This window comes from Haemaphysalis longicornis, unplaced genomic scaffold, assembly GCF_048455015.1.
Source record: "Haemaphysalis longicornis isolate Haplotype H1 unplaced genomic scaffold, Haemaphysalis longicornis Haplotype H1 scaffold_4, whole genome shotgun sequence".
In the NCBI taxonomy this organism is placed as follows: domain Eukaryota; kingdom Metazoa; phylum Arthropoda; class Arachnida; order Ixodida; family Ixodidae; genus Haemaphysalis; species Haemaphysalis longicornis.
Window position 1 is genome coordinate 162,678,805 of NW_027526361.1, and position 24,952 is coordinate 162,703,756.

A 24,952-nucleotide genomic window follows, 5' to 3' on the forward strand; every position below is an offset into this window, starting at 1 on the left:
AATTCCTTCTCGAAATTGGTTTCACACGCCAGATTTTTGCCTGTAAAGCGTACTTCTTGGCATGCTGCGGCGTACGACACAAAGACATCTTACGGAATTTATGTGTCGATGCGAGCTAGTTGGTACTTCATCATGGGAACAGCTTAAGCGCCAGGCACAACTCGAGGCAGTAAAACCGACAGGAAAGGGGCGCCCCTTCCTATTTTCCTTCCTCCAGTTGTGCCTACGCGCTTAACCTGTTCCCACAACTTACGGCCAGTCTGTCTCTCATTTTAATTGCCTAAATTCGGTTCAACGCCAGAGAGTACGCCACTGCCTCAGCAGGCACGCGATTTCTCCTCCCACCGGCGCTTCTCCGGCGCCCAGTCAGCGTGCGCCGTGTGGGAAAAGAGAGACTCACAATCTTTGAATACAATGCATGCTTCGCCCCTCCCAAGGTTTCACGTTTGTGGAAAAGGGCCCGGGATTTTTTTTATTTTTTGTTTTTCAAAAATCTGTTCGACCAATTATCTGCACTTACGCTATTATGAGGAATATTGGTGGAACTTCCGCGAAACCTGCGTTATTATGGAAATGCAGGGCGTTACACGGTCCTGGCTGTGGGGTACTCTGCAAAGAATGCTCCGCCTTGACAACGCTTCCCGTGGGCATAATCGAACTTGGGTCCCTCCCGTTTGAAGCCGACGTCTGTTTGGAGCAGTTTGGATTGTGTACTTTGACTTAGATAGCATGGGAGAAAGCTGCGTGTTTTAACAATCGTTCTCTCAAGTAAGGGGCTTTGATTTGTTGTGTACCGCAAAAGGCGCGAGTGTCTGTGCGCTCCCCTCGCACTTGTTTAAACGGATACTATCCAACAAAACGCACCAATCTTTTCCGTTTTTTCTCTACATCGTTCTGGGGTATGATGTTTTTCTACAATGAAACCTTACTAACGCTAAAGGGCATCGCAGGGAGCCATTCGGCGGCCGCCTGCCGTTTTTGAAAAGGAAGAGTCGCGTCTGTGCACAACCGCACTGGCCCGTCACATCCACAGTACCGGCCGACGCCCTGTCGCCCCACGAGCGCGCGCAACACGAAGCAACGGGTTGGCCTCGCAGTGGAACAGGGAAGGCCGCATGGAGAATGTTCCTGTTGCTTCACGCTTGCACGACCGTGGAGCAGGCATAGCTCGCGCTTCGTGACAACCGGGCGATGAACGCACCACAGGGCGGATGAGCCCTTGCGGACTAATCGGACACGCCAACCCTGCGCCGTTTTGCTGACGGAGTCAGCTGGCGGGATAGAGCCAGCTGCGCACGATGACTACGTCACGTGTTAAATAACATTGGCCGCGTAGTGCTGCGAACAAAGCCGTTGCACAATACCGGCTGCCTACAAGCGAACTTAGTTCACTAGTAGGCAGACTGCCATTTTTCCCCATATCGACACCCACACGCTGAGAGGTAGTGGCAGTTCTTTTCGGTGGTTGTGGCGAAGTGCATAGAAAGTTACTTACCCGGGATTACAAAAGGCATTCCTAAAAACAATCCCTGGATTAACAGAGAAATCATTCACGCAAAAGGAAAACTATAACTGACGCAAAAATCTTGTGCGTGAAATGGTACTCGTAAAAGAACACGGAGGACTTTAATGAGACAACAACTCAAACATCTGATGAAGGAATCCAGGAATAAGTTTTTCGTTTTTCAATGTGACATTGACGAAATATTTAAAGGAAGCCCCTTCGAAGTCCTGGCGCTATATAACGTCCCCGGCATGCTCGCGGAAGCTATCGGAAATTACTCAGAAACGTGCCTATGATTTCAATTCCTTCTCTGTTTGTGGGTTTACTAGTGACAATGGTATCTTGCCTGAGTTCTCTGCTTCATCATTGCAGCCCCATCTGATACCAAGTGCCTACCTTACAAAACCTTATTAAGGTCTATTAGGGAATATTCTTAAATTGTATGGGACCCTAACAGCCAGTGAAACTACAATGAAGTTGCGAAAATAGAGGGAGTTAGTGCAAGGTCTATTTTTAATAAATATCGCCGCATCACTTCTCTACTCAGCTATGTAGAACCGCTGGTCTCGAAAGTTTGGAAATTAGGCCGAAGATTGACCGTCGAAAATTCCCGCTTCGGATAATTTATAATCACTACTCAGATTATTCTCTGATTATATAAACTACTCAGATTATTTCAGGTCAACATACAAAAACACTCCATAGATCGCCATAGTACGTACATACGACATTTTCCCAACGTAACGACTGCTTTAAGTTCAGTTACTTTCCACGTGCTATCGAAGATTGGAATATTTCGCCTGATTCTATGTCTGGTTTTTTACTCGCTTACGTCATTTGATCAAAATCCGCTATTTTCAGATTTCGATTTTCTGAACAGCTATTTTCTGAATGATAGTGAGAAATAGCATTCGCTCAGTTTAAGTGTGCGTGTGCGCTTTTTGTTGGTAATATCAGCCCTTCACACTTGTTTAGAAGTGCAAGTTACCAGGGCGGTGCAGGAGTGTCACCTCAAAGCTTCTATGCATCATGTACTGTTCTACGCTTGGGCATTGCACTGCATGCGTGCTCCGTTTTTCCATGTATAATTTCGAGCTGCTGCTCGCAAAAACACCGACAGCTTTTTCGTGACCTGTAATGCGCTTTTTTGGGAATGCTTTTTGCACTTGCGCCACGTAAGGGCCCGCTACAAGTCTTAACAGCTGAATGGACGAATGAGCACGCAGCCCCTCCACCGGCTGCACGCGAGGGCGAGGGCGCCACGTACCTTTGCTCTGGCCGTCGGGGCCCCGGAGAATGGTGCACTCCTCTATGGTGCCGTACGACTGGAAGAGCTGGCGCACATCGTCCTCCGTCTGCTGCTTGCTCAGCATGCCCACGAACAGCTTTCGATCCTCTGCGACGGGGGAAAGAAGCAGGCGGCGCCGTGAGCGACTCCGCTTGGGACTCACGCTGGCGGTTGTAGCACAAGCCCGGGACGGACGAGGCATCGCGCATAATTGAAGCCAAGGTCCTTTCCCTTGCACTTATGCGGGAGCGTTTACCCTAATTTCTGACAAAGTTAAGGTTAATAAATAATTAATCGAAATCAATAGCTCACATGAACCTTAATTATATACAAAAATAAAAGTTCACGATCTACTATTTGGCTGGCATGAAGAAATTGTACACAAGGTTTCCTTAAAGGGACACTGAAGTGAATTTGTCAAGCTCCCGTTTTTGCTTGCACTGCGTAGACTGGCTCAAATTAGCACACTTTTCATCGTTTATCCGGTTGACAAATCGGTAATTATTTTACAAAGCGCGAAAGAAAAAAAACTACCATGCGCGGTTTGCGGCGGCCGCACCAACTAAAGCTGTGACGTTGGGAGGAGCGGGCACCGTTATTGGACGATGCCCAAGGTGAGCAACCAAACAAGTTTCGGTTTCGGTTTCGGTTCTGTAAAACACAATCGGTGGCGTTGTTGAATGGGCACTCTCAATAACTCAGTAATCATCGTACCGCGCTTCTGCCATGTTGTCAGCTGTAAAAATGCATAAAGATAAGCCTCCCAGGACGGCTTGGAATCGTAGCATTCCCTAGCCGAGGCCTACGCAGTGCATGGACGACCTCCGCGTACCCGCAGACGCCCAAATGTCATGCGCTTTTCCCCCATATTTGGAGCTTGCCTCACTCATGCCTGTACCGTAAAAAGCGGGTTCGCACCAGGCCAAGGGTCTGTTCATTCTGACCTGTGCCCACTACCCGCAAGCAGTCGGTGCTTATGGCAACAGCACGCCAACGAGAACTCGCTAGCGCGCCAGTGCCAGCCTGCGCGCGTTCTGTGAACTAGTTCGTGGAGCCATGAACGTTGCGGCCCAAAAAAAGTGAACTCAATGTAAAAAACATCGGCAGAAAACGAAAAAGTTAACTTACAAAAAAAAAATCACGTACCCGCGGGGACTCGAACTCGTGACTTGCAAAACACTTGCGACAACATACCTAGCGCCCCACACCACTCGGCCACGGGACGGGCTCCCCCGACCTTGGTAATATAAGGTATATATTGTACAACAAGTTTACACTTTTATTTAGTTTTGGCATTTCAAGCAGCTTAGGTGACTATTTGGTGTATTGCGCTCGTGCAGTACAACCAGGATGTAGTCAATATCACAACAACAACAACAAAAAAATTAAAATAAAACTGTGCAGAAGTTTAACATTGTCAAAAACCGATAAAAGTATAACAATACAAACACACCGATCAAAAAGAACGAATAAAAAAACATCTTTACAAATGGACAGTTGCCAAATTCACGCAAGAGCAAGCAATTCACGCATGCGCGAAAGACACGCGCTCAGGACAAGAATTGACGGGTTGGACCTTAACAAATCAAACTCTTTGGGTCCGAGAGCTACCGACGGCTTTGAAACCTAAGTGTGTTGTTCTGGCCAAGCACCGACACCTCCTTACACGCGAAATTTTGGAAGCGAAAACCATCGCTGATTTGGGCGATCGTTGCGTTTCTAAGCCGTCGGTAGCGCTCGGACCCAAAGAGTTTGATTTTTTAAGGTCACACCCGTGATTTCTTGTCCGGAGCGTGTGTCTTTCGCGCATGCGTGAATTGCTTGCTCTTGCGTGAATTTGGCAACTTTCCATTTGTAAAGATGTTTTTTTATTCGTTCTTTTTGATCGGTGTACTTGTATTGTGATACATATATCGGTTTTTGATAATGTTAAACTTCTGCGCCGTTTTATTGTAATTTTTTTCTTGTTGTGATATTGACTACATCCTGGTTGGTTCAAATGAGGCATGTTGGCTGATAAGAGCACTATAAATGTGGTGGTTGGGTTTTTTGTGTCATTAAAGTTGGAAGTTAGCGCTCTGTGTGTCGTTTTCTGTGTTCCTGTCCTCGCCTTTGCTGCGCTTCGATACGCCGCTATGTACCAACTCGCCCAAACCAATACTGTCCTGCAATGACATAACATGAACCGACCACTCTGCAGCCGATTGGGAAGCCTGGTTTACCGTTAGTGAACCTAGATGACGCCACCATACCATTTCAACCCGTTTTCTGCCTCTGGTTTATTTTTGACCTTATTTGAACCCGGCTTGTTTTTGTTCAGGGAGAAAATAATCGTTTAATAAAACATAGTGCTCGTTCGACAAATATGGTCACGTAAGACACCGTTGCTTGCGTCAATCGGCCAGTGTCGTTTGAGACTACCCCACACTCCAAGATGGCAAGGTGGGCGAGTTGGCATTGCTTCATGGTCACGAGGACGAGGAAGGTAACAGACACAGTGCGGCTTCCTCGTCCTCGTCTTCTTGCGCTGGTTGTTTTCTATCACCATGGACTACCCCAAAGCTCCGCAGTCCTGTGCAGCTAAACCAAACTTAGTGCGCGCAGTAACTACAGCCGTACGCATCGGTACTTCTATGTTTACGTGTGCTTTCGTAACTTCCACTGTTTGTATCACCATTCTTACTGCTTTAAAAAGAATGCACCCGAAATTTAAGCGCTAATAGCTCGTTCGGCAAGTTTATAAGCTCTGCCTACTTTGCGTTTGGTGTTGCCGGCCCCCGCCAATCGCAGAGCTGGCTGGTATGACATCATAGGTTTTGTTGCGGGAGATGAGCGAGTGGGTCGCATGGCCATTCTCTTTTCCCTAATTAAATAGATTATTTCAGCGAACTTTAGCTTAAAAGCGGTGGCGGTATGATTCTAAGGAGGCAATCTTTTGAATGAGCCAAAGTTGTGTTTTGTTTTCATGGCTCCTTTAAGCGAGCCACACCAGAATTCAGGCCAGCCAGTAATCCAAAATATGACTTGTGACTTATTAGACCCGATTACCGTCAATGTTCTTGCTGGAGACTCGTTGATAAGAAGATTGATCTTGAAGCTTTTCTGCTTGAACATGACCCTCACAAAATCTCAATCACGCAATCACCGATATTTCAAATTCAGCCATTTCTCCATCTGGCTACCCATATTACGGAAAGACGGAGGTTATAGAAGCGGTGGCGTCGCTCTTTCGATAAAAAACAATATACACTCCTGCCCTTTGACTGGTGTTAGGGGCGCAGGAACACTTTGGTGCAAAGTAACACTTAATCATCCCGCCATTTCTGGGGCAGTATGCACCGACCACCTGGTTCGAGCATTGACAGTCTTCATAAACTGCGAGAGCATACGGAGCCCATTTTCGCCGGTCGGATAAAATTGTACTTACTAGAGACTTTAATTTCGCAGAGACAGCTGGAGCTCCTAAAAATTACGAATCGTGAGATGACGCCGTTGGGCAGGCTTTGTTAGACACAGCGCTTACTTTCACCCTAAAGCAAGTTACTCTTGAACAAACACGAAGCACACCCCATCCGTAGAGCATGCTTAATTTAACATGCGTAAACGATAACTCACAAAAGTGAGGTTTTATTTCATTTCATTTATTTCCTCCTTAAAGGCCCGAGGGCATTACATAGGAGGGGGGGGGGGGGGGCTTGCGCCAAGATAGAGGAATACATACACCGAAAAAAAATAACATAAAATAACACAACGGAAATTAATAGCATCTAGGAATAGCGAAACACGATGAACTGGGCAGAAGAAAAGGCAATAAGCAACAGCGGTATTTGCACAATCTATTCGGAAGGATTGTCACAGAATTCCTGATAGGTTTCAAGTTTAAAGTTTTTTGCGAAAATTTGAAGCTACTCGCAAAAGTTTCAAGTTGAAAATTATTTATCGTACATCCTACCACAACGCATCCAAATGTTCCCCATTCTTGAAGGAGACATTGCGCACAGATAAAGACACAGTATGGCTCTACGATTAGGCGAATGCTGACGATGTCAGTATTATGGACTCCCCGGCATTGGCTACTTTTCAGAACGTTCGGTTTCACCGGGTGACCTTTGGCACTTCTCACAAGTAGTGCCCAGCGCTGCTTATCAGGGTATGCCCGCAAAAACTAGAACATATTAAAAAATAACCACCGGATTACACTAGACAAACTATTTAATGCTAGAATCTGTCGTCCGATAAAGTTGAATAATAAATCTGCTTTGCCTTGCCACGCGCCAAAAATTACAACATATTTTCATTCCTTTACAAACTGTGTTCAGCGGTGCCGAGCACAAATATACTATTGTTAAACTAAAAAAAAACTTATTAACATCCCGCCCGCAAACATTCTGGCGCTGCCTGAATGCTAAAAAAAGATACTCAAAACAAATTACCCTGTAATAGGCTAAGACGTTTAAAAAGTTCTTCAGTCAGTATTTATCGTAGACGATGCAAACCGACGGGAAAAAACAACCGCTACCATCCGCGATGTAGCTGAAATCACTTTAACTGACGAGTACTTATTCCTGGGCTAGTCGATGTCGCACTGTTGAAAACTTCATGGTGCATTCGGACGAGGACGAAGAAAAGAAGGTACACTTCAAAGCACTAACTTTCAAATAGTTGCGTTAGAAAAACACGAACATACACACTCTTATCGCATTCCCACCGCCAATGCCCAAACGCTGCGTGGCAGTGGACACACAATCGACCATCCCGGTGGTTGCTAACATTTAGTCTGTGTTTCCTTAAATGGTCGTTAAGACATCCGCCGGTATGACCGATATGTTCCTTCCCGCACGACAACGGGACTTCGTACACAACGCCAACCGCGCATTCTACAAAAGGCGTCCAATTCTGTTTTTTACACACGACGGGTACTTTGCAGTAGGGTTTGCACAGTTGATTCATTTTTCTAGGTGCAAAAATAACAACTTTTACATTCTTCCGGCTGGCTATCTTTTTTAGACGGTGAGATGTGTTGTGCAGATATGGGATCACTGCTACTTTTTTTTTCTTATCTGCACTCTCCGACTGGCCCTTTTCAGCCTTTAGGTTACCGAGGGTGCCTTCAGCTATCCACGAAAAGAACAGCCATAGGAGGATGCCCAGCTGCCAGTAAGCGTTGCGATAGCCCTGTGAAGCTATTTTGCATGGAATGGCGGCACGATGTTTTCAGGGAAGTGCTGAAACACACGCCTCTTTTCGTCAGTTTAGAATGAGCCAATGGTAGTGTAGCAGAAATGTGTTCGCTCGAGGGTGGTATGCCCACCAGACATGTTGCTCGGAAAGGGCCAGTGTAGTATCATAAAACTGCAGCACACTTTTGTACGGAACCTTATGCGTTAATTCCAATGGCTTAAAACATTTTCGAGAAAGGGCTAAAAGCGTACCCACAACCAGAGGGAAATTGGACACGCTGTTGTCAATAAAAACTAAAAAATCGTCAACTTATCTTACCATCTTTTCAACTTTAAATCCTTCCAGGCAGTTTGGGAGGCATCTGTCAAGATGGGCTACAGGCAAATTGCTTAAGGCCGGCACCAGACATGAGCAGACGCACACTCCTTGTTTTTAAACCTAATATTTTCCATTCCATTCAGCGAGGGTTTACCGCAAATAAAACCCTAACAACCCAAACAAAAAAACCGTCCACCGTGACATTTGCAGAATTCTGAAATCACACGGTCCTAATACAATCAATGCTATCCTCGACGCATTTCAGGAGCGCTCTTCGCGGAGAAAAGAATTCTAAAGGTCTTTTATGTCTACTGAGCATGCGAGAAAGACTCTTTAATAATTTTGCTTCATGAAATGTATGTGATCTTCGTAAGTCTTTACCATGAACGGGTCGTCAAAAGGTAAAGCGTTCAGTTTCTCCCGCAGAAGAAGTGCGGTAGTCTTCTCCCGTGTATTATTTTCCGAAATACTCATTCTCAGCAGGCAAAACACCTTGTGGCTTCTAGCACTAAACATAACTCCTCGGAAGGCAGACTTGCTTTTTTCCTCGTTTTTTGCTAAAGATTCGATTTGTAGCATAATTTCTCCCCTGCTTACTTGCGCTTCCTTAATGAAACATTTTCGCGCGGTCGCCAAACTAAGATTATATCTTCAAGGGCATTATCTCCAAAACGCACTTCTGTTAACACAACAAACCCCCCTTCCTTGTCGGCAGGGGTCGCAACACGACAAACAACACCACTGTTCCTCATCAGCACGTGTACGCCCGTGTACGATTGAGCACAGCGACAAAACAGCACAACGACAAAAGGACACGATTTTATGGAATGCCTAACCGGGCAATTGTTTAGATTTCAACACGTATACAAACATTACAGAGGGCGCAAAATGCTCTCTATGAGTTTATCTTCAGGTTCGTTGCTCTTTCTCGGAAAACACGTTCCAGCTTTAATTATTACACTATATAGGATGTTTGTAATGAAAGCGGCAAAAGCCAGCGCCGTCATTTGGTAAAACTATTCAGACATCGAGAGAAAATGCACTTGTATAGAAGAAAAAATTCAAAAAGGAAAGGCGGAAGGTTGGCTGGTGTAAAACTCAAAATGGCTTATGTTTCCTTGTCAACATCAAGGTTTATAGAAACGATCACTTACACTTGTCGTTTTTGAAGTAGCCCTTCAATTTTTGGGCACAGTACCACCAGAGTATAATAATAATAATAATAATAATAATAATATTAATAACAACAAGCTCTTTGCCTTGAGACCCCCTTACAAAACTTTTTTGAAGTCTCTGCTCATTACAGTTCTTTCGATTATATTCATTTGCAGTTCCGATTGAATGTAGAGGTGTCACGATATGTGGAAGCTATCTTCCACCTTATGCGGCACGGCGTTGCATTCACATTTTTCTTGTTTAAAAAATAGCGCAGCTTGCACTGCAGGAGGAGAAAAAGCAGTGTTGGCGGCCCCCTTCCTTTGTCGGAGATCAGTCTGTTGCGTCTCACATTTATTTCCGAACTTTCCCGTGAAAGAACTGCAAGATTGGCAGGCCCGGATCATTTCGTCCGCACGCGTTCACATCTCTCCTAAAGTGGACCGCGTTAGCCCGCGCTAGAACTGCGGGGGCCGGAATTTCTATGCCCGACCCGACCCGGCCTGGTAGAGACACGCCCAGGGCCCGGCCTGGGCCCCGATAGCATTTAATAAAATAAACCAGAGCCCGCGCACTATTCTTTAAGATCAGCCCGAGTCCGCCAGACTCCAAACATGAGCCGTAAATGTTTGGTCTTTTTAACCTAAAATAAGCTAGAGGGAGTATATTGAATATACATTTGCACAAAACTTCGACCTATATTTGTACAACACAAATATCCTTACCTAAAAATGTATCTTTAAGGAAAATTCGGCTAAAATAAGCGCTGCATTTGCGACAGTTTTCGAACCTAAAGCACACTGAGGGTCACTCAAATGATGCTGAGAAAAGTGGGTGTAGTAACAAATGTTCCAGGAACAAATGGTCCTGCAACAAATGGCTCCGGAACTCATGGTCCCGGACCATTTAGTCCCAGAACAAATGGTCCCAATTCGAAAGTAGGAACAAATGGTCCTGGAACTTATGGTCCTGGAACTTATGGCCCCGGAAGAAATGGCCCCGGAAGAAATGGCCCCGGAACAAACGGTCCCAGGCACCTCTTCGGGCAAAATGATTCTACAAAACTCCACGAGGGTTCTCTGTTTAAATTTGTTGTATTCTGCTGGAGTGCAAGTTAAAATTTCTTTATTTTTGTTTTCTTTTTGTCAAATTTCGTTACACTGTTTATCTCATTTAACGCTGTTATACCGATTAAACGTGGTATTTCTGCCAACGATGCATTTTTGTGCAAGCACAGTGCATTATACTGTTGGCGCATTTTGGGAATATTTCTATTCATACTTCTGCCTTCTTCTCCGGCCTTTTTATTTTAGTCTTCGCGTTTTTTATGCGTTGAAGACACATATTCTGATTTATTATTTCCCTCTCTCTCCCCTTCGTTATTGGATTTTTGTAATATTTTCATTTTTTGTGTTTTCGACTTTTTGGTTTATCAAAACATCATTATTCCAAATATCTGCCTTGTCACTATATAACGAATAATGTGCTACTCGCAAGCAGAGGCGAAAAAAAGAAGCCACATGAGAAATATGCGGCTCCATTATTTGCAGAATACCTAGGGGCATGCCTCAGAAAGAAGCCCCATCAGTTTCTTCTGAGCAAGCACTTCACGCGTGCGTCGTAGTGAGTTCTCTTCCCCCTGCCTCCCCATCCTAAGTTTTCTCAGTCCCTGCAACTATTTCCAGGCACGGCCAGGCTTAACGCTCCCTTCCCGTTTAACAAGATCGTTTCAGTCAGGCCGTGTTCCAGGAAGCCGCGCCTGTCACGAGACGCCGCTACTAAGCGAGGTTGGTGGACGTCTGATGGACGAGGACACGCGGACGTCTGATCGCGAGCATCGGCTGAGCCGCTGGTCAAGCCAGGCTGTCGCGACAGTCAGCACCATGGCCAATTTCTTCTAAAGAGGGCAATGACGGTCATCTGAAGCAAAAAAATACGCTACCGAAGCGAGTGCCCCTCCTTCCTGTTTTGACCTTTGCTTTTTATGGGGCGTCGTGAAGGGGCTAGTCTGCCGGCGGTGGTGCATCAACCTGCAGCAATCGTCTGCTTTTCATTGAACCATTACTTGTGACTGTCTGTTGTTCTCGTAAATTCTGGCAGCGTAAAGCCCCCAGCAAGACAAGCAACAAAATGTTTATGAGTTTGCGCGAATAAACTGCATATATTTGTGCTCAAATGCAGTTGCGAACAATAAAGTTTGTTGTAGAAGGTGGTGACAAACTTCGAGTATAAGCTCACCTGCCACCCTTCACGATCCCGGAACACGGCGGCAAAATGAACAAAGCATGTTAGCCAGCAGTCTTCCAAACCTTGCAGCATAAAAAAAGCCCGTGATAATACCAAAGGATTGCCTATTTTCGTAGAAAAACAAAAGTTTCTGAGCTGCAAGCTGCAAAATTTTCAAGGTCCAAAGTCTTGATTAGTGTCGTTTCGCTTGATTCGAACTGCAGATATCGAAGCATTTCACGTGGTGAGCACAGTAACGTCGCTTAGCTAACGCAATAAGTCATTCATGGAGTAAAGTTCCTTTGTGAATTAGCGACAGAATGGCGAGCGCAATGCACCAGTACAGTTCTGTGTTGACTGACGGTCAGCAGTACCGGCCCAGTCACATTTTTTATACTTTACATAACCTAAATAATACCGTCACCGTAAATAGGATCAACTTATTGGCTCAAGTGGGACTCGCTTCTGGAGCGTTAACAAAATTGTGTATCTTTGCGAGTAAAGCAGCTTGATTTAAACAACAGTTCTGTTGCTCCGCTTCATAAGATAACTGCATTCATGGAGGAAATTATGGCATCCCGTTAGTGTATTCGCTTTAAACACCGCCCGACGGCTGCCCAGTACACGCAGATTTTGATTGAAATTTTCGCCACTGGTTTGCCTGGCACTCGGAATAACAAAAAAAGCCGAGCAAAGGAAACACGGAAGGCCGTACCCGGCGACAAAAAAATTGCATACAGCATTCAGCTCAAGTAAATTCAGCCTTAGCAAATATACTATACGAACAGATGCAAAATACATTGCGCATAAACACAAACATAAATATAAATACACTGAGCCCCCTCCTTCCCTCATACAGGCGCTCATGCATAGGCGCAGTAGTGGTGGGACCATTTCTTCCTACTTTGAAGTTGGGATCATTAGTTCCGGAACCATTATTTCCGGGACCTTTTGTTTCAGGGCCATTTGTTCCGGGACCATTTGTTCCGGAACCATTTTTTCCGCGACCGGAGAAAAGTGGGTATTTTTATTAATGCATTTCTTGGAATTTATTATAGCATTCCACCTTCAGTTATTTCATTCAATTCGTTTCCCAAAGAACTATCTTTCCTACTTGTTTTCACTCCAGCACACTCTGCCGAGAGCTAGTTTAACTTGTACTTCTCTCAATTTCATTTGCTAAGGTTCGTTGTCTATTTGTACCAGGTGTCTATCCAAGTACAGCTAAGTTCCTCCCATGCTCACAAAGCTTTCTACTCAAAAAGTCGCTTATTGGCAAAAAGGAATGTGTAATAAAGATGCAAGAAAGACGCAAGGATACGTTAGCTTATCATTGTTGGTATCGTCTGCACAAAGTGCAATGTTCAGCTCACGTTTGTTCTTTTTTTTTTAGTTTGAAAAAGAGAGGAACAAGACAATCATGTACTCTACTACCAGAGTGCTCTCGTTTTCTGGCCCATTCTCTCCCACTATGCTGACGGAGTCCATACGTTTCCTTTTATTGGCTTGAAGGCTAAGTGCAATACGTCATTTTGTTATTTTGAGAGACAGACAGCACTTAGATTTTTTTTGTTTTATTTCACCTAAACGATCAATGAGCCGAAATTTTGTTATGAACGTTCTAAATTTGCGACGCACGAATGCCGGGACTCACGGTGTGCCCACGCCGGTTCAGCCCGAAAAAGTTTTTGTTCAAGCTCAAGCGCGGCCTGGGCCCGAGAAAATGCGTGCTACCTGACCCAAGCCCGGACCGCGGGCCGGGCAACGCTTTGGCTTTCGGGCCGTCCCGGGCCCGTGCAGTGCACTAACTAGAGCACTACACGGACAGCAATTTCTAGGCGTGGCCCGAACCTGCCCGATAGAGACACGGCCCGTGCCTGGGCCCGGCTCGGGCCTGGCAAACCTCTAAAATGTGAGCCCAAGCCAGGCCCGAGCCCGGCAGAATTCAATAAAATAAGCCGGAGCACGCTAGACTTGTTAAATGCCATCCCTAGTCCGACAGGCTATAACATATAAACTATATAAACTCGAAGAAGTTTGCTGTTAGCCTAAAAATCGTAGGCACAAAGCGAATACGACTAATTTAGATTTAAATTTCTGTTAAACTTGGGCCGAACTTTGTACAACTTAAAAATCCTCCCTTAGATACTGTGTTTTCGTGGTTGTAGAACTTCATTTTCCACTTCACTTGCCAGTCTTCGAAATCAAGGCACACCGAGGATAATATAAATTATTCCGAGCAAGTGGATAATTTTTTTATCATTGTAATTCTTCAGCAGACACTGCAGCTTTCGCTGTTCCGTTACTTGCTGAAATTTGAGCAAACTATTTGTCCGGTTTAACCACTTCAGTTTTGTCTTGTCATCTAGTTGCATTGGCAGCAGTATTTTATCTGCGCTTGTGTTCTTTCTTGCCTTTAAAAGTTTAATCATGGTTTAAAAAAAAAGTGGTCCCCAAAGAAATCATTGGGTCTGCTTCGAAAATTGGTCCTTCAAACTCTGCACATAGTGCAAAGTCCACGTCATGTTTGTTCTGTTTGTTTTTGTTTGAAAAGCAAAGTAAAAAGAGAATCATGTTGTACTGTGTGGCTGGAGTGCCGTCGTTTTCTGGCCCAGTCTCTCCCACTATGCTGATGGGTCCCAGACATTTTTTTTATTGATGTAAAAGCTTTCTAAGTGCAGTCTTCGTTTTATCAAACTTTTAACAGCACTGTAATGAATTTACGCTAAACTTTTGTTTTGTTCTCACTTGACCAGAAAGATCAACCAATATCTTTTTGTTGTCAACAATTTATAATTTGCGGCACAGGATTGCCGGGCCTGAGGGACGGCCCAGGCGGCTCGGGCTGGCATGGCCCGAAAACATTTTGGTTCTAGCCCAAAAGAAAATGCGTGCTACCCGGCCCGAGCGCGCCCAGCCAGTGCACTATGCCAGACTACCTATAGCTACGCCACCGCACCCAGCCGTTTCAGTGCCCTGCCCTTGCGGTGTGCTGTTTTGTCGTGTGCTGTTTTGTCGCCGCACTCTTCTGTCGCGTGCACTTTTGTCGCTGTGCTGTTTTGACGCTGTGTTGTTTTGTCGCTTTGCTGTTTTGTCGCGTGTGCTTTGACGCAGTGCCCTTACGACGGGTGCTGTTTTGTCGCGTGCCCTTTTGACGCCGTGCTGTTATGTCGGGGCTCTTTGTCGCATGCCCTTTCGTCGTGTGCTGTTCTGTCGGTATACCTTATTGCCGAAGTCGTGGATGCACCCCCCCCCCCCTCTTTGACAAAACACAAATAATCGATAGGGGAACCACAAAGTGTGAGGGCGAGCTTATCGAAGCTTACCAAATGCGTAAGCATGGTTATGATAAGTGCGTGAGTGTTCCCTCACTAACAGTATCACGTAAACAATCTGAATATCTGAAAAAGAGCCGATTTTCAAGTGCATCATCAGCTGACCTTCTTTCTTTAGTTTTTACGGCGCATGCCCTGACCTTGTTTTTCCTTCGAAATTTTATTCATTAAACTGTTGCTAGTCCCAGCGTGTGTGTTGTCTGCTCTCTCTCTCGTGTTCGCGTCTTTAAGACTGGGTTTCACCGTTCTCCAAAGTATGTACCAACAGGCCCAACACCAAACTCTTCTTCACTGATGTCTAGCATTCTGATTTCGTTTCTTCTTCATTCGCGCGAGCCTTAGCTCGAAACCTGCACGCAACGAAAACCTGGATGTAACGAAAAATTGCGAGTTTTTTGTTAACTTCGTTACATCCAGGTTTAACTGTTTTCTTTTTTGGGGCTGGGGGCTCCGTCTTATGAGCTCCGTCTTATTCGTGTTTATTTCAAGCCCATCTTCAAGTCGTACAAGGGCCCTATTCGCTTTTTCTACAAGTACATTCTCTGATTTGATTGATTGTAGGGTTTAACGCGCCGACGCAACGCAGGCGATGAGGCGCGCCGTAGTGGAGGGCTCCGGATTAATTTTGACCACCTGGGGATCTTTAACGTGCGCCGAAATCTCGTACACACGGGCGTTTTTGCTTTTCGCCTCCATCAGAAAAGCGGCCGCCGCGGCCGGGAATCGAACCCGCGACCTCGTGCTCAGCAGCGCAACGCCTTAGCCACTGAGCCACCGCGGCGGGTACAAGTACATTCTCTCATACACCTGAACATAATGAACTGGTATCATCAGCATACATCATGAATTTGTTCTGTCTATTAACAATGCCGTTTAAATACATATTGAGCAAGAGACAGACCTAAACTACGCTCTTGTGGTACCCCTGAAGCAATTGATTTTGCTCAAGACGAATGGCCATTATAACGGAAGTATTGTTGTCTGCAGCTTCACAGGGGTCAGGTTGGCGTCTCATCCAGCTCCCTACGAAGCATGAGCGTATAGTGCGCAGCCCACTGACACGCCATTGTCCTAGCCCGGGATTTGGGATTTGTACTTTTATTTTTTATTGATAATATCCACAGGGTACATTGCAGTACTTTGCAGAGGAAGGAGCAAGATACAATAACTATACACAAAAGGTGCACTAGGAAGCAGAGTAAAAAAATCGACAGCAAGAGAAAAAAAGAAGAAAAAGTGAAGTGCATGATACATGAAACAATTAAACCAGGTTTGACAATGCATTTTCGAATAGTATGGGGTCATTTGCAGTAACGAATTGAACGCGTGATGTGAGAAAGTGGCGTACCTAATTAAGCAATCTGGAGTATATATTTAGCGCGCTGATTTTTCACACAAGGAGTGAGTGGTTAACTTTATCGAAGGCCTTTGCAAAATCCAGAAATATACAATCAACCGATTAACCATAGTCGAGGCAAACATGTAAGTGATTAGTAAGTTTTAGGAGTTGCGTCTCACAGGAGAAACCCTTTCTAAATCCATGCTGATTTAAACAAAAGAAACGATTTTCTTCTAGAAATTTTACCGGATGTGTAAAAATGACGTGATCCATTATATTTTACTTGGGACGGTTAAAGTTATTGGTCTGTAATTTGGTGGGTTATTAGCATCACCGGTTTTGTGAAGTGGTACCATTTTTCCTGTTTTCCAGTCCTTGGGAAATTGAGTACCAGAATTGCAAGTTTGAGAAAATAACCATTGTAAAATGATGGAACAGTATGCACTTGCATTTTTCGAAAAGTTGTTATTAATTTCGTCAATTCCGCAAGACGTAGTTAGCTTTGAATTATCAATGATTGCTTTAAGGCCGGCTCATGCAAAAACTATTGGATCCATTGGAAAATGGTTTCTAGGCTTGAAAGTTGGGCCAGTTGGTCAATTTATTTATTTATTTATTTATTTATTTATTTATTTATTTATTTATACAATACTGCAGGCCACAAATGGGCCCAAGCAGGAGTGGGGGTGTTACAGTGCCGTTAGAACAATTATACAATATTTAGCGAGGTAAAAACAATAAACAGGACAGTACAAAATTATTTTGAAAAACACTGTGAATTAATAATACAAAATTTACAAGTCAAACATTTGATCAATAGATTTCAGCACATTATCGGATGAAAGAATTTCATGCGGGAGGTTATTCCAGTCGGTTATAGTGCGAGGAAAAAAAGAATACTTAAAATTGTTAGTGCGCGCTGTGATAGGCGTGAACTTTGCGGAATGGTAATTCCTGGTGGGACGCGATGATAGCGGAGTCAGGAAGGCCGATGTTTCGAGTCTGATATTCCCGTGTGATAATTGGAAAAGAAATTTTAGCCTATTCATTTTGCGTCGAGATTCCAAAGTTGGGATTTTATTTATTTTCATTAGTTCTGTTGGGGAGTCATGACGGCGGTATCGGTTGTAAATGAAGCGGACGGCTAATCTTTGAATTTTTTCGAGTTTGTCAATGTCTTTTTTAGTATGTGGATCCCAGACTACGCATGCGTATTCAAGGCATGGTCGTACTATTGTGTTATACGCAAGAAGCTTTATGTTCGCCGGCGAGTTTTTCAGTTTATGTCTTAGTAAGCCTAGTTTTCGTCGTGCTGAGGCGCATACTTTAAGAATGTGGGAGGACCATGTTAGATTACTAGTAGGCCTAATTGTAACGCCAAGATATTTAAAGCTATCAGTTCGCGAGATAGGAAGACCATTGATTGTGTACTGATGCTCATGTGGTTGCTTTTTCTTAGTAATACGCATAAATACGGGTTACTCAGTCTTTAGTTTCATGTCCCAAAGGTCGCACCAATTATTTATTGCGTCAAGGCTATCGTTTAGAATTTGCTGATCATTAGAAGAATTAATTGAGCTGGATAACAAACAGTCATCTGCAAATAATCGTATTTCAACGCCTTCTTTAACACATGATGCTACATCGTTAACATAAATCAGGAAAAGTAACGGTCCCAGAACACTTCCCTGGGGGACGCCGGAATTAACAGGAAGGAAGTCTGAATGAGAACCATTTATATCTACAAACTGAACACGGGAATGCAGGTAAGATTTTATCCAGTTTACGATGGTAGATGGAAGACCCAGTAAATTAAGCTTGAAAATTAACTTTGAATGGGAAATTCTGTCGAAATCTTTGCTGAAGTCCATGAAAACTACGTCGGTTTGGCCTGATTTGTCAATTACAGCAGAGAAGGAATGAATAGAAGTAATAAGCTGAGTAGTGGTAGAAAGGCCCTTACGGAACCCATGCTGAAATGGTGACAGAATATTACGCTCATCTAAAAAGTTTAAAATGTAGTTCGAAATAATGTGCTCCATGATTTTACAACATGACACTGTTAGTGATATGGGCCTATAGTTTGTTACGATGGCATTATCTCCTTTTTTAAACACTGGGACCACCCGGGCGATGAGCCAATCTTTCGGGACAATGCCTTGCGATAAGGACGAGCGAAAAATTACAACCAGGAAACGTGCTAGTGACTCGGAGTAGCGACGAAGAAATACATTAGGAATGTTGTCTGGGCCACATGACGATTTAGATTTGATATTAAGGAGCATGGAAAATACGCCTTCAAATGTTATGAATTCTGGATCAACCTTAATACAGTTATCATTTGAATTGGCACACACGGACGGGTCAGAAAACACTGAGTGGAAAGAGCGGTTAAATTCAATCGCGATTTGCTTAGAATCTCGAATAATCTCATCTCCGAGCTTAACACATTCGATTGATTTTTGTATTGTTAGGCTGAAGCTTGCGCCAGAATTTTGCCGGATCACTTTTTAGGAACTGTGGCATGGTCACCGAGAAGTAATGGAGTTTAGCTGCGGGGATATTATTAGCAAGTGAATCTTTTAACTTCTGAAGCAGTGGCCCTTTCGGCTGCCGCCTTTTCGTTTTCTTAACCTTACGCGTTAAGTGAATAATTTCTCTGGTTATCCAAGGGTTTCTGCGGTTTGACGTTTTAGCTTTGTTTGGAATGAAGTTTTCGAGGCAAAACTCACACAGCGACCGGAACTTTTTCCACAGATAATTAGCATCATTGCCTGAAAAACCGTCGAAAGACAAATCAAGATAGTCGAGAATAGATTCATCATTGGCCGTACTAAAGTCTTTAAACATTTTTCGCTGTAAGGGCACCTGGTCAGATAGATCTACTACAGAACATGTGAAAAGGACAAGCTTATGGTCGGACAGGCCGTCTTCTACAGATACATATCCATTGGAGAAACTTTTGCTATGAAAAACGAGATCAAGAATGGATGCCGCATTTTCCTGAACGCGTGTTGGAGTTCCTACTGCTTCATCAAGATCGCATGCCAACATAATATCAAAAACAACTTGATCGCTAAAACATGGAGAGCGTAACTTAGCCCAGTTGATGTTCGGGAGATTAAAATCACCGGCAATAATCAAGTGGTTTTTGGAATGTTTGAGTGAGTAATCATAAAGTTTGGTTAAAAATAAGCGGCAATAAGCGCGAAAAACGACTACAAGTAGAAAAGAACACAGGGCGGCGCGCTCTCCTGTGTTATTTTCTACGTGTAGTCGTTTTTCGTGCTTATTCCCAAAAATATTTCTAGGCTCCAGCTCGGGACGAATGGGAGACGAGAATGAATGGGAAAACGTGTAATGAAGCACTTCAAAACTTAAGTTGCTAGGAATAAGTTCACCAGAACGTGTCGCCCAAGAAATTCTGTTTGTCTCTTCGCCTTTGACAATAGTCCAAAAACGCTTAGGGCTTGTTTCGAGAATATTGGGTAGCGTGATTTTTTTTTAAATTATTCTTGCTGCGCCGCACTTTACAAAGCTCGTCGTCTGTGAGCGCGAATTTCATCGCTGCGGAGTGCGTACGTGCGTATGCATGCGCGGTCTGTCACCTTTGTGAGTGAGCGTGCGGACGTGGCCGAGATATTAGGAAGACGGGATTGGAATAAATACACCAGTTACTATGAGACTACGCTGGATTAGCAAAGATTGCGTTACATTAGCCGATTCAGTGAAAATCAACGGGGGGAAGGGACTCTTTGTGCTTTGCTCTTTGAGCGACGCAGTCCGCTGCCTTAGAGCAACGCCAGCGGCAACCGCTACCACCGCCATCCAAGAGCTTTGCATAGGTAAGAAACATATTTTACGGCGGGAAGATCGAGCTTCCTAAGTAAAGCAGTGGGCATAGCCAAACGATACAAACGGGCCACGTCGAAGAGGAAAAAAAGGACGGACACTGAAAATACGCCCAGGGAGCGTGACCATGCGGATCAGATGCCCCGCTGCAAGGATTTTAATATTAATTTACCTTCGACGGTACAACACACGGAGGTCGGCCATGGTCGTCCGGAGATGCGCGCATGCTGCTACGGGCAGCCTCTCGCGGCTGCTACTGAAACGGCGGCGCCGCGAGCTGCAGGAGGAACTGGCACGAAAGACGCCTCACGCAGGAACAAAGGGCCGCTTCGTTCTCGTCGGCAGAGAATTCGGGATTTCACGGGGGTGACGAAATTGTAGCCTTTGTTCCCACGTGCCGGGGAAGAAGAAGAAAGCGTCGTCGCGGGCGTCCCGACAAATCCATTGATATTGCAATCAAACTACTTCGGCGGAACTGCGACGCTCCTACCGCCCTGATTAAATATTCCACTTCAAAGGAACCAGGGGGCAGGCAGCCTACGTCCCGGAATGGGAAATGAGAGCCCACAAAGCCCTGTCCCGTTTTGTGCCTTCGCCTTTTCTCCTTCACGGCGAACGGGAAGGAAAAAGCACACTTTGTAAAATTACGAAGGCTGCGCCTGGAATGTGAACGCGGTAAGAATAGCAGCGAAAGACAAAAGGCACCCAGCTACGCTGAAGGCAAGAAAAAACGCTGATACCCATGGCCAACGGTAAGCGAGCGCACACGTCGGCAGGAAACGGCGAAGATATTGTGTGTCGCCAATCTCCTTGTGCAGACGTCTCCACTTCTTGAGTATACCAGAGGAAGGGGATCGTGCGACGCACATTGAAAAAGACCACGAGTTCAGCTCGCGGTAATTGCGACAGCAGCACGGGTATACGCACGCTGCAGATGGAATGTCGCCTGGGCTCCGGTATTCGCACTCATGATCATCAATTCCAGTGCACTACATGACACGCAGCGCCCCTTTTGCGGGCCAAAGCGACGCATGGGGACATTGTTTAGGAGTAATATCAAGTTATTTACAAGGACAGCGAACCGTCTGGTAAGCATTTTTATTGATTGATTGATGGACTGATTTGATTGATTGTAGGGTTTAACGCGCCGACGCAACGCAGGCGATGAGGCGCGCCGTAGTGGAGGGCTCTGTATTTATTTAGAGGACCTAGGGATATTTAACACGTGCCGAAATCTCCTACACACTGGCGGTTTTGCTTTTCGCCTCCACCAGAAAAGCGGCCGCAGTGGCCGGGAATCGAACCCGCGACCTCGCGCTCAGAAACAAAGTGTTTTTCTTGCCGTAGCACTACGTCGCCACGGGCAATGTACGTAGCTTGCATGTGACGACACCACAGCCCTCCTAGAAGCACTGCTCTCAACTTTCACAGCGCTTCCCGCGGTAACAGCGGCAGATAAGTTCACAGCCTTCCACCCACCAAACAGTGCCCCACGATGGCCGCTACAGTGAGCTCAGTTCAAGTATGTATTGAGCATTACAAGGCGGCTAAACCAAGCCCGCCTAGCTTTAAAGTGAAAGCTTTCTTATTGGGACCGATAGCATCCTGTCAAGAAACTAATGCGTTTTCCCATGTACCGGTTAGTCAAACAAAAATGACCGCGTATCTGCTCCTTCCGTTGGGAATGTTGACGAAAAACGACAGTCGACTGGCGCCCCCTGCCAAGTAAATGTTTCCCTTCTCTTTCTCGCTCACCTCTGATGCCGTTCCTCTCCCGTCTCGTTCCTCTCAAGATAACAGCTAGAGGTTTGCTCAAGTCAATTTAAATTTACCGCGTTCCACTGCTCCAAGTCGGGTGCCTCGATGCCAGCGGTACCGTACGGCGGAGACGCGCGTGAATCGAGGCCCCCTACTGCAACGTTTATAGAACCACGTTGCCCTACTCCACCAGCGTTCCAAGCGGAACGTGGTACATATCTAGTGGAACCTATCGTTGCTGTTGTCGTATGATTTCTTAGATGTCGCCAGAAACGCGGGAAACAGCAGGCGACGGTTTCCTGCAGTTGATTTAGTATTTCATTTGCTATCGTAAAAAACAAGCATCCATGAATTTGTTAATAAAGGAACACTGCAAATATCACTTATGTATTCATTTTATGCCTTATGCTTGCGTAATGTCTTGTTCTTGTTCAACAAAGTTGACAAGTATGAACATTGACACCGGACTTAAACGTTTACATTTGGCGGTGGGTATAAAACAATTCCGCAGCTTCTGTTTCACTTTGGCCGGGTGGCTGAATCGATTCAGAGACAGACAGACAGACAGACAGACCAAAATTTCCGCGTTTAAATAGCGCAAGAAATATTATCGCCTTTAAAAGCACTGACAAGCTCTCCGGACACTCGGCGCGTCCGTCACACCGGGCTTCCATTCTGTCCGAACGGTTGCTCGGAAATCGCGAAAAAAGCAGTGATTGTAGATAATACAATACACGCATCTATCATGAAGAAGGAGTAGAAAAGTACGCCTTTATCTCATAAACCACACATAGGTATACGTTTAGAGAGAGAGAGAAGGCTCTTTATTGAAAAAGCAGAGAGTTTTGCCGGTGTTTGTGATCACCTACATGCTTCTCTGCTAGGGGTCGGGGATGTAGAGAGAACAGGCCCTAGAGAGAGGTGGGCAGAAAAGAAAAAAAAAAAAAAAGAGAGAGGAAAAAAAAACGAAGAAGCAAAAAAAAAAAAAGCACTGGCGTGGTTTGGCGGGCGTGGCGGACTATTTTTTAGATTGTGTTACAGAATTTACAATTTTGAAATGTGGCCAATGTCCTCCAAATATGAAAACAAACTTTTTAGGGCCTGACGCTGCTTCGATGGGCTAGTCCATGGTCCTAAGATGGTCTTCAAAGTTACCGGCCCTTGATCTAGGCGTTCAATATCTTCAAAAAAACGGGATCTTGGTGCCAAGTAGGCCACGCATTCTAATAAGATATGTTCGACGGTTTCTATGGAAGAACAGTTATCGCAGTACGGGTTGGTCGTCAGTCCGAGGCGAAAGAGGTAACTGTTGGTGTAGGCCGAGTTCAGTCGTAGACGATGATATAATGTCTCCAGCCTACGAGGGAGCTCTCTTGGAAGTTTTGATGTCAAATCAGGGTCAATCGCGTGCAAAAATACTTCATTATTGGGTTCGTTGCTGCGCCATAGCCGGTTTCTTTCACTTACTGCAAAGCGATGGGCCATGGTGGAAACGTCTGTTTTTGTAAAGTACACTTTGCGGTATTTGCGGTGGTTAAGGCCCATACGGGCCGCTTCATCGGCTTTTTGGTTTCCAGTAATACCACTGTGGCCAGGTATCCATTGCCATTTTATAGTGTGTCCAGCAATGCAAGCGAGGTGGTGAAGGTAGGAGATATCGGCGGCTGCGGTATGGTGAGGGGAAGACCTGCTCCTCCTTGACAGAATTTGCAGAGCTGCCTTGGAGTCTGTAAAGATACTCCACTGACGCGGCTGGTGGCGTAAGACGTAAACAATCGCTTCTTTAAGGGCATATAGCTCAGCCGCTGTAGATGATGTTGGTCGCTCCAGACGAAATGAAAACATTTCACCCGTAAGTGGCCCGTACATTCCAGATGAAGAGCTTTGCGGGGACGACGATCCGTCCGTAAATATGTGTGTTCTAGCCGAATGCATTTTATACATGTATTCTAGCACAATATGTAGTATTTCAGTATGGAACATTGTCTTCTTGGGGCCAATTCCAGGGATGCGACATTGAATCTGTAAAGGAGTAACGTTCCAAGGAGGAAAATTTCGAGGCATTATTTGTTTCGGCTGGTTTGGAATTAACAGGGGTATTCTGCCAATTGCTTGGGCGAATCCAGAGCTCGAGCAGCTTGAGGATACGCGACTTAAAAAGTGATTGCTTGAGTGAAGCCGATGCCTCAGGTGCACACGGAGAGTCTCCTGTTTTCTAATCACGTCAAAAGGCAAGCAACGTGCCTCCGCAAGGGTTCCGACGCTCGAAGATCCCTTCGGAAGCCCAAGACAGATGCGTAAATTGTTGTTCCTTGCTGCCTCAAGACTCTTCTTGCTTGTGTCTGATATACGTTGTAGGACTGGGAGGCTGTACCTCAGCGCACCATCCCCATAACCGTTGTGCAGCATGACCATGGAATGACAATCGCTGCCCCAGCGCAAACCCGCAAGACATTTCAAAACCTGAGTGGCCGAAGAAATGCGGGCCCGTAATCGTTTAACCTCGGGTGACCAGGTCAAATTGCGATCTATTAGAATTCCCAGAAATCTGTGAACTCGTGCATATGAGAGTGCGCGGCCGCCTAGAATCAGAGGATAACAATCCATCTTTTTTCGTGTGACGGCCATGGCTACACTCTTATCTGGGGACAGCTTAAGGCCACGGACTGCGAGGTAGCTAGAGATGTTGTGGAGAGCTTTCTGTAGGCGCTGCTGCGTAGATCGTCGAGAACGTGAGGCATACCAGATACAGATGTCATCTGCATATAGTGTGATCTTCACTCCACGGGGCAGGACTCTCTTGAGTGAAATAAGGGCTAGGTTGAATAGCAGTGGACTTAATACAGCACCTTGTGGCACACCTTTTTCCACAGCGTAGTAAGATGTGGGGCCACTTGGAGTAGACATAAAAAGCTGCCGTCCATCAAGGTAGTCCGCTATCCATGAGTATATTCTGCCTCCGAGACCATGGTCTTCAAGAGCGGCAAGGATTGCTG

At 45.3% G+C, this 24,952-nt stretch overlaps 1 protein-coding gene across 5 annotated transcripts in view; it reads right to left on the reverse strand.

The window, feature by feature from the left end:
* Positions 1-24,952, reverse strand: part of Bru3 (CUGBP Elav-like family member bruno 3) — a 533,833-nt gene that overhangs the window by 143,045 nt on the left and 365,836 nt on the right. For all 5 annotated transcript variants that reach the window (XR_013324255.1, XM_077707857.1, XM_077707856.1 and 2 more), the window contains one exon: positions 2,772-2,900. Coding sequence is in view for 4 of the 5 variants with exons in the window: in XM_077707857.1 (XP_077563983.1) it covers positions 2,772-2,900 (129 nt within the window). In the remaining variant the exon portion in view is untranslated. The remainder of the gene's footprint in view (positions 1-2,771; positions 2,901-24,952) is intronic.